The 18,514-nt window shown below is 42.5% G+C and overlaps 2 protein-coding genes across 2 annotated transcripts in view; both read right to left on the reverse strand.

Moving 5' to 3' along the window:
• Nucleotides 1-10,933, reverse strand: part of vstm2b (V-set and transmembrane domain containing 2B) — a 49,403-nt gene extending 38,470 nt beyond the window's left edge. The window contains exons 1-3 of the mRNA XM_048606060.1: nt 10,790-10,933; nt 9,158-9,190; nt 8,208-8,574 (exon numbers count right to left, since the gene is read on the reverse strand). Of these exons, the coding sequence (XP_048462017.1) occupies nt 8,208-8,574; nt 9,158-9,190; nt 10,790-10,918 (529 nt within the window). The 5' untranslated portion in view covers nt 10,919-10,933. The remainder of the gene's footprint in view (nt 1-8,207; nt 8,575-9,157; nt 9,191-10,789) is intronic.
• Nucleotides 10,934-15,446: 4,513 nt separating this feature from the next.
• LOC109912027 (ninjurin-1-like) overlaps nt 15,447-18,514 on the reverse strand; it is a 31,311-nt gene continuing 28,243 nt past the window's right edge. The window contains exon 4 of the mRNA XM_020511405.2: nt 15,447-15,594. Coding sequence (XP_020366994.1) covers nt 15,447-15,594 — 148 coding nt within the window. The remainder of the gene's footprint in view (nt 15,595-18,514) is intronic.

Raw genomic sequence — 18,514 nt, forward strand, 5'->3', positions numbered from 1 at the left:
CTAGTTTGGCAGGGCGATGGGAACCAGAGCTACGGATCAGAGAATGGGGTAGCTGGTGTACAGGCAGATACAGCATGCAGAGAGTCTGTGAGGAAGGATTGACAGTTGATAGGGCAAAGTTTCAGTCAATGTGACGGGTTGAATTGCATCTATTTTAACGCAAGAAGTGTCAGGAATAAGGGTGATGAACTTAGAGCATGGATCAGTACTTGGAGCTACAATGTTGTGGCCATTACGGAGACTTGGATAACACAGGGGCAGGAATGGTTGTTGGATGTTCTGGGGTATAGATGTTTCAAAGAAATAGGGAGGGAGGTAAAAGAGGTGGGGGAGTGGCATTGCTAATCAGGGATGGTATCACAGCTGCAGAAAGGGAGGTCGTGGAGGAGGGTTTGTCTACTGAGTCAGTATGGGTGGAAGTCAGAAACAGGAAAGGAGCAGTCACATTATTGGGGATTTTCTATAGATGGCCTGATAGCAACAGAGACACTGAGGAACAGATTGGGAGGCAGATTTTGGAAAGGTGCAGAAATAATAGGGTTGTTGTCATGGGTGACTTCAACTTCCCTAATATCGACTGGAACCTCCTTAGTGCAAATAGTTTGGATGGAGCTGATTTTGTCAGGTGTGTCCAGGAAGGATTCTGGACTCAATATGTAGATAGGCCAACTAGAGGGGAGGCCATATTGGATTTGGTGCTTGGCAACGAACCAGGCCAGGTGTCAGATCTCTCGATGGGAGAGCAGTTCAGTGATAGTGATCACAACTCCCTGACCTTTACTATAGTCATGGGGAGGGATAGGAGCAGACGGTATGGGAAAGTACTTATTTGTGCGGGGGGGATTTACAATGCTATTAGGCACGAACTGTGGAGCATAAAATAGGAAAAAGATGTTCTCAGGGAAATGCACGACAGAAATGTGGAGGTTGTGTAGGGAGTGCTTGCTGTGAGTGCTGTATAGGTTTGTCCCACTGAAGCAAGGAAGGGATGGTAAGGTGAAGGAACCTTGGATGACAAGACATGTGGAACATCTAGTCAGGAGGAAGAAGGAAGTTTACTTAAGGTTGAGGAAGCAAGGATTTGACAGGGCTCTAGAGGGTTACAAGGTAGCCAGGAAGGAACTGAAGAATGGACTTAGGAGAGCTAGAAGGGGCCATGAAAAAGCCTTGGCGGGTAGGATTAAGGAAAACCCCAAGGCGTTCTGTACTTATGTAAGGAACAAGAGGATGGCCCGAGTGAGGGTAGGGCCAATCAGGGATAGTGGAGGGAACTTGTGCCTGGAGTTGGAGGAGGTTGGGGAGGTCCTTAATGAATACTTTGCTTCAGTATTCACTATTGAGAGGGACCTTATCGATTGCGAGGACAATGTGAAACAGGCTGATATGCTTGAACAGGTTGATGTTAGGAAGGGGGATGTGCTAGAAGTTTTGGAAAACATGAGGATAGATAAGTCCCCTGGACCAGATGGGATATTCCCAAGGTTAGTATGGGAAGCGAGGGAAGAGATTGCTGCAAGAGATTGCTCGGTGACCAGTGGTGTTCCGCAGGGATCTGTTCTGGGACTTCTGCTCTTTGTGATTTTTACAAATGACTTGGATGAGGAAGTGGAAGAGATTTGGCAATGATCTTTGCGTCCACACAGTTCACTGGAGTAGTACCAGATGATTCGAGGGTGTCAAATGTTATTCCCTTGTTCAAGAAAGGCAATCGGGATAATCCTGGGAATTATAGACCAGTCAGTCTTACTTCTGTAGTGGGCAAATTATTGGAGGGAATTCTGAGAGATAGTATTTATGATTATTTGGAAAAGCACAGTTTGATTGTGGATAGTCAGTATGGCTTTGTGAGAGGCAGGTCATGCCTCATAAGCTTTATTGAATTCTTTGAGGATGTGACAAAACACATTGATGAAGGTAGAGCAGTGGATGTGGTGTATATGGATTTTAGCAAAGTTTTTGATAAGGTTCCCATGGTAGGCTCATTCAGAAGGTAAGGAGGCATGGGATCCAGGGAAATATGGCTGTCTGGATACAGAATTGGCTATCCAATAGAAGACAGAGGGTGGTAGTAGATGGAAAATAACAAAACAAAGTTGCTGGCAAAGCTCAGCAGGTCTGGCAGCATCTGTGAAGGAAAAAACAGAGTTAACGTTTCGGATCCGTTCTGAGGAAGGATCACTGGGCCCGAAATGTTAACTCTGTTTTTTCCTTCACAGATGCTGCCAGACCTGTTCAGCTTTTCCAGCAACTTTATTTTGTTCCTGATTTACAGCATCCACAGTTCTTTCAATTTTTTTAGTAGATGTATTTAGATGTATTAAAGTATTTATCCTGGAGCTCGGTGACCAGTGGTGTTCCGCAGGAATCTGTTCTGGAACTTCTGCTCTTTGTGATTTTTATAACTGACTTGGATGAGGAAGTGGAAGGGTGGGTTAGTAAGTTTGCCGATGACATGAAGGTCGGTGGAGTTTTGGATGGTGTGAAGGACTGTTGTAGGTTGCAAAGGGACATTGACAGAATGCAGAGCTGGGCAAAGAAATGGCAGATGGAATTCAACCCAGAAAAGTGTGAAGTGATTCATTTAGAAGGTCAAATTTGAATGCAGAATACAGGGTTAATGGCAGGATTCTTGGCAGTGTGGAGGAACAGAGGGATCTTGGTGTCCATGTCCATAGATCCCTCAAAGTTGCCACCCAAGCTGATAGGGTTGTTAAGAAGGCGTATGGTGCATTGGCTTTCATTGGCAGGGGAATTGAGTTTAAGAGCCGCAAGGTTATGCTGCAACTCTATAAAACCCTGGTTAGACCACACTTGGAATAATGTGTTCAGTTCTGGTTGCCTCATTATAGGAAAGTTGTGGAAGCTTTAGAGAGGGTGCAGAGAACATTTAGCAGGATGCTGCCTGGACTGGAGGGCAGGTCTTATGAGGAAAGGTTGAGGGAGCTAGGGCTTTTCTCATTGGAGTGAAGAAGGATGAGAGGTGACTTGATAGAGGTATACAAGATGATGAGAGGCATATATATAGTGGATAGGAGAGACTTTTTCCCAGAGCAGAAATGACTATCACAAGGGGGCATAATTTTATGGTGATTGGAGGAAGGTATAGGGGAGATGTCAGTGGTAGGTTCTTTACATAGAGCAGTGGGTGCATGGAATGCGCTGCCAGCGGTGGTTGTAGAGTCAGATACATCAGGGACATTTAAGCGATACTTGGATAGACACATGGATGATATTAAAATAAAGGGTATGCAGGTTAGTTGGATCTTGGAGTAGGATAATAGGTCCGCAAAACATCATGGACCGAAGGGCCTGTACTGTGCTGTACTGTTCTATGCTTCCATGTTCTATGTTGTTCTATGAAAAATCAGCAGGGCTCAATATTGAGGATCACTTGCCAAAAAAAAATCAATTCTGGATGGCAGGAGAGGAAGGGGCTGGGCTCAGCTGTGATGGCCCACAATGAATTGCACAACAATTTCTCAAAGACACATCTGTCATAAATCTAATAGCCAGGCTCAGCTCTTGGCTGTGATAACTCTACCTTCCTTCTTTAAACAAACAACAAATAACATGACATTTTCATTTGCTGATCGGCTGTAAGCAGTTCCATAGATTTCTGTACACTATGTTGAACTTAAGTAAATTTGGAAAGTAAATTATCAACCTTATGATTTCTTTGTGGCACATTTAACCAATGGAGTTCATATCTACATAGGAAGAAATTTTTATTTGGCATTTCGGCTTTGGGGAAGTACTCACTGCTTTGTCTCCCAACTGAAATGCACAGAAACTCATATGAGTTCTTCAAAGATGGTCTATAATGTCCATACATCAGCAGCAGTCTACAGGACAGCTGGATAAGCGTTTCACTGCCATTTGACTTCACTACCAGTTTTAACAATATTTTTATTATATATCTCAAGAAGTATGACAACAGCAACAAATGGACAAAAAATCAGCTGATTCTATCACCAATCTAAAGAACACAGAACTTAATTGAAGTCTTCAACTCTCACATAGGTGATTTTAAGGCAAAAGAAGCAGATGTGGGTATGGGCATCACCAGGTAACCTAGGAAAAGATGACACTGATGATAAGTGGCAACTCTCTCACCAGTAAGACAGTAGACGATTCTGCAGGGTAACACATCAGACAACCTACCCAGACACCAACATATTCTAACACTTTGAATCAACATGGACATAACTAGTCATCGACAATGCTTTTTGGTTAAGGATGGTTCTGCTTTATCTTAAGTTATCAGCTTAATATTTCCCAAATTCCTTATGTAATATCTCCTGTGCCACTTACCAAACCAGTTTTTACTGCTGAGTTTTAACCTCATTTACTCAATATTCTTGTAGGACTAGTTGGGGGATAATGTTCATCATTGACAGAGCACTCCTTTAAAGGAAAAAGGAATATATAGGAATGTATAAAAGGAAGCAGGAAATCAGGAAGCATTCAGATCTGACTGTGGAAGGTAGCAAAGTGGACAGTATCTTGGAACAACTTCCCACCTCTTTATCCCAAAAGGGTAATGCACACTCATTTTAAAGTCTTCTCTTCTTTCTTGCAGATCTATCGTAGAAATCGATGGCATAGAGGTATGAAGGTAATGAAGAAGAAAGTAAAGAGGATCAAGTCACCTGAGTCAGAATTACAGGATATTGCCAGGCCTGTAAACTATCTTCCTTAATGAATGACACTGGTGGTATGTGGTAGTTGACACCAACCTATCTAGAAGAAACCATCATGAGGCAAGGCCTACCTCAGTTGCCTACACAACACTGGGAGCGTGATCACTTAGGTGGCACTTAACACAAATACCAGAATAGAGGAAAAGCACTAGTAGGAAAGATTTACACAATTGTGTTCCTTTTCAACTAATATCCTAAAATAGACTAAATGTTGAAACGGTACTTTCGCATTCACGGATACTAGTCATACAGGAAAGGATGCATACATTTAGTGTTGACTTACTAGCATAGTAAGGGCAAAGGCCGTTGATGTGTTGGGATGGATAATGGATTGAGAGAATTAATTGAGAGACAAGGAAGTAGCCAATGAATGGCAGGACACTAGGAAGGTTGGAGGAACACAAACATCTTGCGGTGCTTGTCCACAGTTGTATGAAGGCAGCAGGACAGATTAATAGAGTAGTTAAGAAGACATATGGGACACTTGCCTTTATCAGTCATGGATTGAATTGTAAGTGCAGCGAGATTATGTTGAAGCTGTACACAATGTTGATTAGGCCACAGCTGGAGTGCTGTGTGCAGTTCTGGGCGCCGCGCTATAGGAAGCATATGATTGCACTGGTGGGGGTACAGAGGAGATTTATCAAGATGTTGCCTAGGATGGAGCATTTTAGCTATGAAGAGGGGCTGGATAAGCTGGATATTTTCTTTAGAGCAGAAAAGGCTGAGAGAGAATAGTAAGAACTGCAGATGCTGAAGTCAGATTTGATACAGTGTGGAGCTGGAGCAACACAATAGGTCAGGCACCATCAGAGGAGCAGGTGAATCGACGTTTCAGGCCTAGACCCTTCATCAGGACTGACAGGGGACCTGATTGAGGTATATAAGAGTACAACGGACAGGGTGGATAAAAAAAAATCTGGTCCTCTTAGTTATGGGGTCAATAACAGGGGATATAATTTTAAGATGAAAGGAAAGAAGTTTAGATGGGATTTGAGGAAATTTCTTTTCACCCAGAGTGTGGTAGAAATCTGGAATACACTTTCTGGGAGGGTAGTTGAGGTGGAGACATCACAAATTTTAAAAGGTACTTGGGTGAGCACTTGAAATATGATAACATTCAATGCTATGGGCCAATTGCAGGAAGGTAGGACTAGTGTAGATTTAGAGTAGTTTTGTTGGTGCTGACTTAATGGGCCAAATGGCCTCCTCTGTACTATATGATTCTACAATTTTATGAATGTCTCTTTCTATACCTGTGGAAGAAGGAACTCAGGCTATAGCATTAAAGCTGAACTGTGTAACGTCGAAGACTTCAAAGGTGATCTGTCTTCTGTCTGAGAATTCCTCTAGGTGCTGCCAATATTGATAATCTGATCTATGTTTTTCTTGTTCCAATTGAGCAAGGGTCTTGTCATCACACGTATCAAAGCCCTACCCATTCTAAAATATAAAGTTACGAATGCCACATTATGATACGACTATTTTTGACACCTGATCTAGACTATTGATCAGGCAGCGCAAACACCATGCTTCGTATAACTGATGGCCCTCTCACTGTGCTTTGCTATGGAACTCCACTGCTCCTGGTGCGCACCATCACCAGGATTGTTAGCAAGGGAACAGAGAGTTGATGTTGTCATCCACAAACTATCCATTATTTTGATTATATTCCCTAGTGAGGCTAGAGGTGGCTGAATTATGAAGGAGATAAATATTGTACCAACTTTGTGCATATTAAGCATTAAAGTTGCTGATCCTCTTGATTTGATTGATTTTGTTTTCTGTAAAAGAAATGTGGGTGCCATTGATTAGGTCCAATGTTTTAACAAAACTGGTGTCTCTTTGTCTTACTGTGTCCTGCTGTGTTGCCAAAGGTAATGAATTGGCTTATTCTAGTGCACAGAATGTCAGTAAACTGATCAATGCATGCCTGTCATGCATGCTTGTTGATAACACGTAAATCCTCTGTGGCTGCCTGCAATGATCCCGTGCTGTAAACACTGAAGGATGATGGTCACTTTCATAACTATTGACAATTCAAGACACACACAGTTTATCACGGCTTTAGGACTTTTTGCAACAGACGGTGATACTTTGTTGCTTCTTTGCTGAAATACGTAACAGAATAGCTTTCATTAGATCTTTGTTGCTTCTCCAGGATATGTTGCGATATAGGGGTGGGAAATGGGAAGACTTGGTGTGCTGCATCTTCCTGATATAGTGCCTCTCTGTAGCTCCAAACTATGCTGCCCCTTCTCCATGATAACTGCAATTATATGACCATAAAAGGCTCCCCCCTCCCTCCTCCCCCCTCCGACACCGCTTAAAGCGTAGTATAGTGGCTATGTTACTGAAGTAGTAGTCCACTGACACAAGTTCAAATCTTACTACCACAACTGTAGAAACTAAATTGAATGAAATCAATCAGGAATAAAAGTCAGTGATGGTAACCATCACTGGATTGCTGTAAAAACCCATGTGGCTCATTCTTGTCATTGGGGAAAGAAATCCATTTGTCCTAGTTCCTTAAGGAATTTCAACATATGCAGATGTTTTCTACAAATATATTTGATTAAATTTTAAAACATAATTTCTACAAGTCTCCAAATATTCAGTGATTGAAATTATTAGCACTGAATTGCAAAGCAAAAATCCATTTATTGCTGAAATCATTGTCTGGAAATAATTGATAAATTTATCAATGGCAAAATTCCAAACAGGCGCTTAAGTATCAGTTCTGGCCCAATGGTAGCAATTTTACTTCTGAATCAAATACTTCAGCGCTCAAGTCTCATTCCAAAGACTTCAGCACACAATTTGGCTGGCACCATCACTGCAGTGTTGATGGGAGTGCTGCACTGTCAGAGATGACATTTTTCAGTTGAATTCTGAAACTGAGACCAAATACGCCCCCCAAATGGATGTAGAAGATCCCTTGGCACAGGGGAATTCCCTCTCCCTCTGCGCAATATTTATCACTTAACCAACATACCTAGAACAGATTAACAATTCATTGCTCGTTTGGGGTTCTTCCTGTGCACGTTTGATATATTACTCTGTGGTCACACATCAAAAGTACTTCATGAAATGCGGTATTCTGTGAAGATCTGGTGTTGTGAAAGACAAAATTAAAAACGTCAAGTGCCTCCTCCTTAAGTAAACCGGTGGAATATGCTCAGATACATTCTGATTAATTGCGGACGTGGTAGCAGAATTTAGCGAGGCATTCTGTGCTTATGATAAAAACAAGCTTCATACGTGAACTCATTTGGAAACCCGGCTATTAATTGATTTGTGACGAAAATTCACCGACTTGATACGTTATCTCTGTGTTTTTCTCCATAGGTGCTAACAGACCCGCTGTGTCTGTCCATTCATATTTCAGATCTCCGGCACAGTGTTTTGTCAATTGTCAGCATTAATTTGATTAGCGTACACACAAACACACTGCAGGACAATGCATGCTCCTGACTGCCCACATGGTGGCAATGTAACCTAACTTACCGGAGGTGTGCTGTCCGATCATGGCTGCGTTGCCTGGGGGTGGGGAGACAGAGGCGGGGCTGGGTGAAGAGGTGGTATCGTTACCGTAACTCGCTTCTGCCACTCGCCTCTTGTCTGAGCCCGGTGCCGGGGTGGAACGCACGCTGCCTCTGCGGGGTCCGTTACTCTGAATGTGGGAGACAGCTTCGGCCGCTTGCATCTCCGGGCCGTAGCGGGCTAAGACCCGTAAGGTGGCCTGGGCTTTGTGTTCCTGAGTTTCGTCGTCGATAAAGTCGGTCACTCTGCATTCATAAACACCCTCATCCTCCTTCTTCACACCAGAGAGCCGCAGCTTATGCGAAATGTCGTTTCCCATCACCCGGACAGTCTGCAGGCAAGAAAAGCCTGTATCAGAAAAAAGGGGCTCCAAACACATGAGCAAAAGATCAGTCTCAATAGCGGAAATAGAATTGAAACACAGTATAAACTGGATAGATAATAACATGAAGAATGAGAAGAGCAAAAAAGTAAAACAACAATTAAAGCTACACAGCAATACTATTAATGATCCATTGTAGGGAAGAGAAACTAAATATAGGATATGTTTTTCATTAAAATACTTTTTACAAAAGTTGAATAGTTTTAATAACAGTGCAAAATAATTACTGACTGTGTTGAATTATGCCATCGTTTAATTATTTAATTAAATGAAATAGTAAAATGTATGAGGAAATACAAGTAAGGATATGAGCTTTCTCTACGTCGCTGTTGTTTCTCCCGGGCACTTTGTACGCAGGGATTCTGTAAATAAGTGAATCCAGTATGTTTCCAAGTACCGAGCAGCGTATGAGCGTCGCCAGTGTGGCTTGTTCGCCCCCACCATATTTTACGGCAAGCAATGCTTCACATTAGGATTACTAACTGGAACTTGTTGATTAATAGCACGTAGCGTAGTGGAAAACAGAACTTACGCTGATTTTTGTGGCATCTTTGTTTACTGGTACCTGGAAAAAGTAAAGAAATTGCATTAAATCCTCCAGGCTAAGAAATCAGAACTGAAAGTCAAATCTTTCTGACAGACATAAGCAGGAGGGAAAGATTATTAGAAGCAAGAGTGGAATGTCATTTCTTCATCTTGATCCTTTTTTACCCGCTGATGCTTTAATTCGCCCTGTGCCATAAGTTATGCATTTAACTTGTGTTCCGATTCAGCCCGTGTTTTAACCACATCTGGAGTTAGGTCTGTGTATTGTCAGTAATTATAATGCTTTTAACGCTGCTGATAGCCAGCACGTTGGAATATTCAATTGTACTACACGTAATAAAATATTGGTACAATTAGGAAAGTATAATTGATGTATTTCAGCGCCATAACCAACGTTGCCATTTTCTCGGTTTGCAAATGCTTAATGCAGTTATGAGGGGGCTTGATACTTCTACACGTGACAGGTTCTTCATCAGTGAGAAATAACTGAGAGGGATCAAAATGAATACGTCCTGTCACAGAAATGTGGGCCTTTCAGTTGAACTCCTCTGCCCCAAAAATACCCGCAAAATTGGTACCCTGTCATTTTATCCGAAGGAGAGAGACCATTTGGACCAACCCCGGAATGAAGGAGAGGTTCAGCTTCTCAGTCTATACCTACTTTGTTCCGGACATCTTGGCTGGGAGTTTATCATGCGGGAAGCTCGGCTGATTTGAAGACAGCTTTAGAATGCCTTTACACCACTAGGATACGGGATGGAGTAAAAACCTTAAGATTCCCATTCAAACATGATTCCACTGTGGTTCTGGCGCTAATCGCGGCTGTGCTGATATTCTCCTGCTCTCCCCATACCTTCAACATGGGGTCGGTGACATATCTGCCCTCACCCGTTCCTTCAAACCACTAGGTTCAATCCAAAGGGCTGGCCTGCTTTTTAGCCCGGTTAGCCCGGACTTTCTGTTCACCCACACGAAGGATTCTGCATTCGACTCCACGCATTAACCGCTTGTGGCAGTTAGCATCATAACCTTGTGCCCGCATTGGGTTTGAAATCCTAACACAAATCCTGCTCCTATATATTGATGAAACCAAACACATTTTCAGCTAGCTCGATTTTCTTCAAGGAACCCTATACTTGAAACTCCTGGCCAGTTATTAGCACTTACATTTGCTAAATATCGTGACAATGTATTTTCACTCTGGGGCACTTATATGCATTCTCACCTCAGACCTTGACCCAGAGTGAGCTTCCGTGGAGTCTGCAGCGTTTAATGCCTCTTTATCAGCAGTGGTTGGACTTAACTTTTGTTCTTACTTTGAAATGTACTATTTCTTTTTGAGAGGAAGATTTCTACCATAAGCTTTCCGGGTGCCTTTCTCTTTAACTGTTGCGAGCTATATTAGAGATGTTTGCTGACGCTCTGCATATGGGCTTATTTTATTCCTCCCACAGCCCGCCCCCCCACTCCACCTCATCATTAACGGTCAATGCATTGTCACTGCATTGTGATAAAGGGATTTCTTCAGTTCAGTGCAGTTGTGAGCGCTTCCGTAAATGCCTCGGAGGTGAATGTCTTCATTTTGCCCACGTTCCCCATGCTCCAGTCTCGTCCTTACCTTGGGCCTGTTTCCCTGGCCACCGCGTGCCAACTCGTGTGCCAGCTCCCTGGGGTATTGCTTCAGGTACCACCACTGGATCTCCAGCGAATACGAGGTGGCCCCACTGGCTCGGAACGCGCAAGACATCTCAATGTCATCGCCTTCTTTAGCAATCACATCCTGGGGTACTTCAAGAAATTTTGCTGTCAGAAAAAGAAACGGGGTAACAGTATAAAGCGACGGTCAATAAACAAAAGAAGTCTTGGTGTAGTTTCCCCTCAGTTAAGTGCACGGTAGAGATTTGGAGGATAGCCTACATCGTTTAAATTCTTATGTAAAAAGTCATAATTTGACTTTGTTTACAACAGGTATGAAAGGTTTCAGCCAGTCTCCATTAGATATCTTCTTTCTCACACGATCTACATTTTAAAATCATCCACATTATATCGCTTTGAATGAGAAACATTCAAGCAAGAATGGTTTGTATATGGAATGAACTTCCAGAGGAAGTGGTGAATGCGGGTACAGTTACAACAATAAAAGACATTTGGGTAAATACATGAATAAGAAGTGTTTGGAGGGATATAGGCCAGGTCCATGTTGTATGACTATGATTCTACTCAAAACCCTCCACTCGCTCCAATATTGTCCCTGAATGCAACTCTAAATTACGATGGAATGTTTCTAAAATGCGTGATGCACGGCCGGAATATTTAAACATTTCCATTCAATTAATTCGAACAAACAGAACTGCAACTCTTCAAAGTACAAGCATGTTGAATGACTGCGTTTTGAGGTTGTCGCTAGTATTTACATTTCCCAGTTCAATCAGACTTGAAATCCATAATTCTGTATAACGTACAGCCAACACTTTGCTGGTCGCTGGGAGAATTTAGTCGGATGTCGTTTCCACTCGTTTTCTTCCCAGGCTATAGGTTCCCGTGGCTTTAGCCCGAGCAAAGCGAATGATACTCACCGATCTCTCCAGTGAAGGAGATGCTGTCTCAGTTACTCACCGTTAACACAGAGCAAAAGCGGTGCGTTTAGCATCAAGTAATAGAGAATATTGGCGATCCCGCGATTTTCCATTTCATAGAGAGTTGGAATGGACGGAACAGACGCCAGGCAATGTTAGATCTCGGGCTCTCTGGAGCGCTGCGATCCCATCCCAGTTCCAGCGCCTCAGATCTCCCTCTCCAAGGTTCTCACTGTACAACAGCAGGCTTGGTGCTGGCGGAGAGCGGGGAACGGGATCAACCACTTGATCGCACTTGATCGCACTTGATCTTGTTCTTTCCTCCGGGCTGGAGAGAGCAGCCTCCGGTATATGACCAAGATGCTCCGTCTCACAAACACGTCTTGCTTGAATACATGCTCGGACTGGGGCTGATCAGAAGCTCCGGTTATTCCCGCACGCTGAGAGAGTGGCTGCACGGATGGGGCAGAGTAATCATACCGAACCGGACTGCCTCGCACCCATTCCCGTGTGGTCTCTGATCCACACAGCAACCCCCTCCCCCCCCTCCACAACCTCCCCTGGGGCAGAGCTCAGCGACAGAGACGCGTCTCCTCCAGGCTTCTGTGGGTGCACAGCACTCGGGTCTTGGTGACTGGATGAATTAGCGACAGGAAAGGCTCCCGGACATCTCCAACAGGACAACAGCAGCAGGAGTGGGAGCACCGTGCGTTTCCACACAGCACCAGCACCAAACACAGGGCACGGAAATCTCAGCCAACAGGCAGCAAGAGGGAAACAACAGAGACGTGCTCCACCGGCTCCCACATCAACAGCCTCCTCAACCTGTCGGCACGATGGATACAACTGACGTCTCGCGTAGTGGATCGAGTAGCGAGCAACCCCCCAAAAACCCGAGTTGCCGATTCTGTAGCTTGCGCCATATGTCCCGAGTGGGGCACCACCTTCAGCATGTACCACCTCCCAGACACCGTGGGAGGGGAGGGAAGGGTTGGGGCGGGATGGTGGTGTGGAATCACACATTGTTGCTAGCAGAGGTACAACTTCAAATTATGATGCTTTGGGAATCCTGTAATCAGATAGCCCCCTGGGGATCATAACTAAAAGCCAGGGATCCTATTTTAATCCGAAATGAATTTTGTTGCGAGGATTAAGAGAGTGGAATTGCAATCAGACTTTTATTTTCCTCAGTAATGTTAAGGGACAACTATATTCTGTCTGAAATCCGTGCACAGCACTAATTAAGAAATTCTCTTTCACCCCCTCCAGCCCCTGTGTGGAGTCTGCCTGAGCAGACTTTGGACATTTTTTTCTAGGACACTAAATAATTCTTTCTCAGTTAGATGATCTGGTTTAAATGCTGCTTCAAGTTGGAAGCTGCTAAAGTACTGCTTTCTTTGGTGACCTGGTCGAATACAAACCACATCATCTTGATACAATCATTTGGCCCATTTGAAAAGCAGCAGCAGACACGATGGGCCAAATAGCCACCGTCTACACTGTCAAAGTCTGTGACAATCATTTATTTTTTTTAAAGACTTACCTTCTTAGACTTGCCCTCGACCATGTTCCATAATATTAGTATATGGCCTAGGCACACTCGCCAAACAGCAATACTAACCTACCCACATAGTGTAAAACTTGTCGCCTGTTAATCATCCCATAGCAAATTTAGTAATGCAGCGTGCGCCGCCATCAACCTCCCATTTAGACCGGACATTATTTGTAGCGCCCTTTCTCATTTGTATCAAAGGTCTGAAAACAAAATAAAATCTGGAAGCAAAAGCAAAATGCGATTAATTTGCAGTGAGCCAGGTATCTGGCTCAAACTTCTCATATGGTCGAATAATCTCATAAATGTCAGCCCCGTCATCATGCGGGAACATCGACAAATTTCTGGATCTAACGTCGAGGGTTTATTCGGTTGGAAAGAGCTCCATTTTCATCTTGCCACAAGCTTGCATCAATGACTTTCTGATGTAGCTGCACTTTCCCTGTGTGTTGATGCATTGCTGATTGGGAAACACGCTTTGAACAATGATAATATTAGACTTGCTCATCTCTCTCCACAGATACTATCAGAACTGCTGCGTATTTCCAATATTTTCTGCTTTTATTTCAGCTCAGACTAAAAGCGGTTCTCAAGCAACGCGTGACAAGCAGGCGTGGAACTGATACCTGCAGGGAGGCTGTACGGAAGAGGCCTGTTATTTCAGTATTAACCCGGGGATTGCTGCCACTGATCAATGAAATGAGAATTATGCAACTAAACATCCTTCCATAAGAATTTTTGTGTTTTTTTAAAAGATCGTTGTAAAACTCACATCTACGTCAGATATAATCCCTGGCAGGAGTTAAAGGAACAAAGTCAGAAAATGCTGGAGAAACTCAGTAAAGTCAGTTAGAGACAGAAACACATATAACGTTTGGAATCCAAGATGACTTTTCTTCAAAACCTTCTTCAGTGTCAAAATTCCGACCAAGACTTGAAATGTTTATCTCTCAACAGATGCTGCCCAACCTGCTGAGTTTCTCCAGCATTTTCAGTTTTTATTTCAAATCGCCAGCATCAGCAGCGTTTTGCTCCTCTGTCGTTTTGGAGGGCTTTAAATGTAATTTCTCGAGAGGAACACTTCCATTTGAAATCACAGGAGCCAATAAACTCGACAATAAAATCAGAACAGAAACTGTTGGTAAATTCTCAGCAGATCAGACAGCATCTGAAGAGAGAATTTCTGCAGGGCAATGATCTTGAACGGGACGTTGTTGGATGTTCCGGTGCCGAATTCGCTGTCTGCAAGCATTTAATTTCAGTCTCCGATATTTCCAGCATGCAGTGGTTTGAGAGTAAATTCGCTTTTTGGACGCGTGTTATCCGCCCATCTGTGGCCAACCGAATACATTGGCAGATGGATTAAACTAAAGAGAGTCTGCAACATTTCAAATATACTTCCAAATTTAATCTCTCACTATATTCCATCCCAAACCCGTCAAAAAAATAACAAGTGAAGAAGTCGAGAGGCAAAGACAGAAATAGCTGGCGAAACACAGCAGGTTTGGTGCCGGTGGGGAGAAAGCAGAGTCAACGTTTCGGGTCCGATGACTCTTCATCAGAAATTTGATCAGGTGGATACCCAGAAACCTGCATTCTGCTTTCACTGCGTACATGCTGCCACACTTACCGAGTTTCTCCAGCTATTTCTGTTTTTGTTTCAGACTTCCAGCATTCCACACTTCTGGGTTTTATTTAAGACTTCGAGAGGCTGTAACCAACTCTTGAGATTTAACCTGTTGGAATCCGCATCCTTTTAACGGTGACATTTGAGAGTGGTTCAGTTTGATAATTAACGTGAACATCGTTTTATGTCCCCAGAGCTCTGAGTCAAGCCACCACTGCAAAAATCCCGCGGATTTCTCATCCCGAAGGAGACGGCGTCCGTTGCTCGACATTTTTAACTGTTCTGGAGTGTAGAGTATAAAACTAACAGCGGTATTGTCGGCACCCTGGACAACACTGTCAGAGAGAGTGTGTGTGTGTTTGTGTGCGTCTGTCTCTCAATCACCAACAGAGACCGAAATCCACATACTGCTGATGGTAAGATGCCTAAACAAAAGAGCGAGGTGATGGAGCGGCTGACTTGTCCAGTTCTTCTTTATTTTTCTGCAGCCGGTTTTACTCTGTGTGTGTGTAGACGCTGGTCAACAGTTGGTGCAGGTAACAACTTGACCGAGGCGTTGCTCCTCCAGCTTGGACTGGGAAGGACTGAACCAGAATGAAGTGATGAAAATATTGACAGCTGTGATCACCAGGATCAAACCGGTCACAATATTATTCAGTAGATGTACTCTGAAAACAAAGAGGAAAGAGTCAGGAATCAAATACACCAAGGTCATGGTGGAAGACACGATGACTTTTTCACGTTGACTGCCAGCTTGGTGCTTACATGTGAAAGCCCAGATCTGCTACTTATAAATATGGAGTGATAATCCACTGTAATGAGAACCAACATTAGGACATTTAAATTAAGATTTGCATGTATTACTGATACACCCAGTGGTGGGTCCACTGGCAATGCCATTGGGGGTCATGATTATCTCCACAACTACCACCACACAATCATTTGGAGGTTGGTCAATGAGGCTTTCGATGACTATCTCAATTTTGCTCTCAGGAACCTGTCACCAGCTGTGGCCACTAGCAGTCTCAACCCAATCATCAACAAAAATATGAAATTACTAGTCTCACAAAGAGGAATACATAGTTGGAAACAGATCTGCTGTTGCATGAAATTGTGCTTTTTGGGGTTCAGCGACGTTGTTGGGAGAGAATATCTGGGGATTATAAGATTGATTTTCCCAACCCGTGGCTTGGGATTGCTTAACATCAGAGACACTGATTAGTAAAAAGAGGGGTGGAAATTGTTATCACTGAATCTTTATCCTTTGATGTCACCCCAGGATTTGCGAGGCTGGAGCTTGGTCTGTGCTTGGAACAGCTGTAGTCCCCTCTGAGACATGTAAGTGAGGTGTGAGAGAGAGAGGGAGAGAGAGGGTAGTTTCCCACCTAACTTTCTGGATCACTGCTTGGTTGCACTTGAGGACAAGTGATACCAGAAAACATGGCACTGTTGCCTGCCAATGAACCATTGCAAACCCAAAGATCCATGGAGATCCAAGGGCAAACCCCTTACAGTATTTGGCTCATACATGGCATGGAATCAGAAGGAGGGCAGGAAAACCACACATTAACTGTTCATAAGTGTCTTGCCATATTCAACCTCAGAAATTGCCTAATACAAATAGCAGATGGTTTAAACACTTTGGTGATAATGATTATGAGCAGAGATCAGGTTACATTTGGAAGTGCACAATGGGGTAAGTCATTCAGTGAAATTGCAGAATATATTTTCATATATTCATGATTTTACTACAAATAAGAGATTCTCCTCTAATATGTTCAATTAAAACTTGCTCAACCCACAAAAGCTGTAAAACTATAGCAATGTCACAACAATAAATAAATCAATAAGTCAACAAATAATGTCATTACTTAATGTGATTAAGCACATACTGTTACACTTGTTCATGCATTGAGGTTCCAAAACAGTTTAGTGGCATCACTAAAATATTAAATCAGGTCTATCTTCTGAATCTAATTTAAATTGGCAGAACTTCTATCAGCTTCATTTAGTAAATAATTTAATTTCTGACACAATTGAAAGGATATCTAGTGCAGCCATTTGCAAGATTTTGTATGCTATGCTCCATTAACAAAGCAATTGTTTTACAAACACCCTGGAGTGAAACTGTAGCTTTATGCTGAGACCACAGTTAAAACATTTGCATGTCTAAACAAAGCAGTAAAAATTCAGGAGATGTAACTGGCTACCTAGTTAACTGAAAATTGCAGGAAAATTCTATCATGATGATAAAATAATTACTATGTGAATACATTAATACCAAAAGTCTTACTGGCATTTGGCCAATGTAAAAGAGCTGCTTTGAATCAACTGAACTCCCTTATTCTCTTTCTCTGCTTCTCTCTGATATTTGAATGGAATCCAAGAACTTTCTGGTGTGAAATAATATGCTGGTGACTGGAAGTAATTTTCTTATTGCATAATATGCATCAACATCCTTTAGAAAAGGTTTTTAATTGATCTTAGTTCAAAAATTAACTACACAGTGCCTTTTAGTTTCCAGTGTCCAAGGTATACTGCACCAGGATATGTGTGAGATCTGTAATTGTTCACATTCTCACTAATTCATAGGTTTACATTATTTTTGCCCATTTCCTGAAAAGTCCACCTTAAAACGGGTGGACATGTTGTATGATGTAATGATGTGATGTTCACTACTTTCCATTATTACTGGGCTTATATTCTCCGGAGTTTTGAAGAATGAGAGGTGATCTCATGGAAATGTACAAAATACTTAAGTGGATGGACAGGATAGATGCAGGCAAGATGTTTTCCTGGTTACAGAGTCTAGAACCAAGGGTACAATCTAAAAATGTTGGTGAGTACAGGGCTTTGGAGATTGGGTGTTTTTAAAAAGCCATTAAGTGTTCAATCAACAATGATCATTTTGAATGAAGGCTTGATTGGCTGATTGGGCTATTCCGTTTTTAATGTTCCTATTTTATAGCTCACTTCTGCAGAACATAAATTATGCCTGTATAGAGTAGGTGTCTAGTGTTGATTGAAATGGAAGATGCAAATTCATCTCAAGGGGCAGTTGTTACTTTTCTAATGGTCATATGCCAGTTGTTGCTTTGCAACTCGGGAGAATTGCTTTGCCAGGAGAATTGTTGACCAGTAGTTGAAAATCCTGGGCTATTCTCATGGAGGTCTGTATGTCAAGATTTCCACAGGATTCCACACGTAAGATTTCCAATGATCTAGTGACTGGATTTTCTTGGCCGTATAAGTATGTAACATGCAGAGACAAAATTAACTAATTGCTCAGTAGACCTTTATTTTAAATCATTGAGGTTACAAAAACAAATAAAACAATAATGGATACTAAGTTTATTGGACCAAATTTGGGAACTCATTTGTATTGTATCACTTATTTGTCACTGAATTTTCAGTGGGAGTTGTCATAAGCTGTCCTAACTCAACTCTTTCAAAGGCATAACACTGACATTCAATGAAATCAAAAATTATTGCATAATTTAGAAAAATAATGGGGTTGTTTGGGTTGGAAGGGCAGTTAAAGCAGTAAAAATCTGAAATTGGGACATAATCACCTTGAACTTGTGCAGA

The sequence above is a fragment of the Rhincodon typus genome, chromosome 15 (genome assembly GCF_021869965.1).
Source record: "Rhincodon typus isolate 14 chromosome 15, sRhiTyp1.1, whole genome shotgun sequence".
In the NCBI taxonomy this organism is placed as follows: Eukaryota; Metazoa; Chordata; class Chondrichthyes; order Orectolobiformes; family Rhincodontidae; genus Rhincodon; species Rhincodon typus.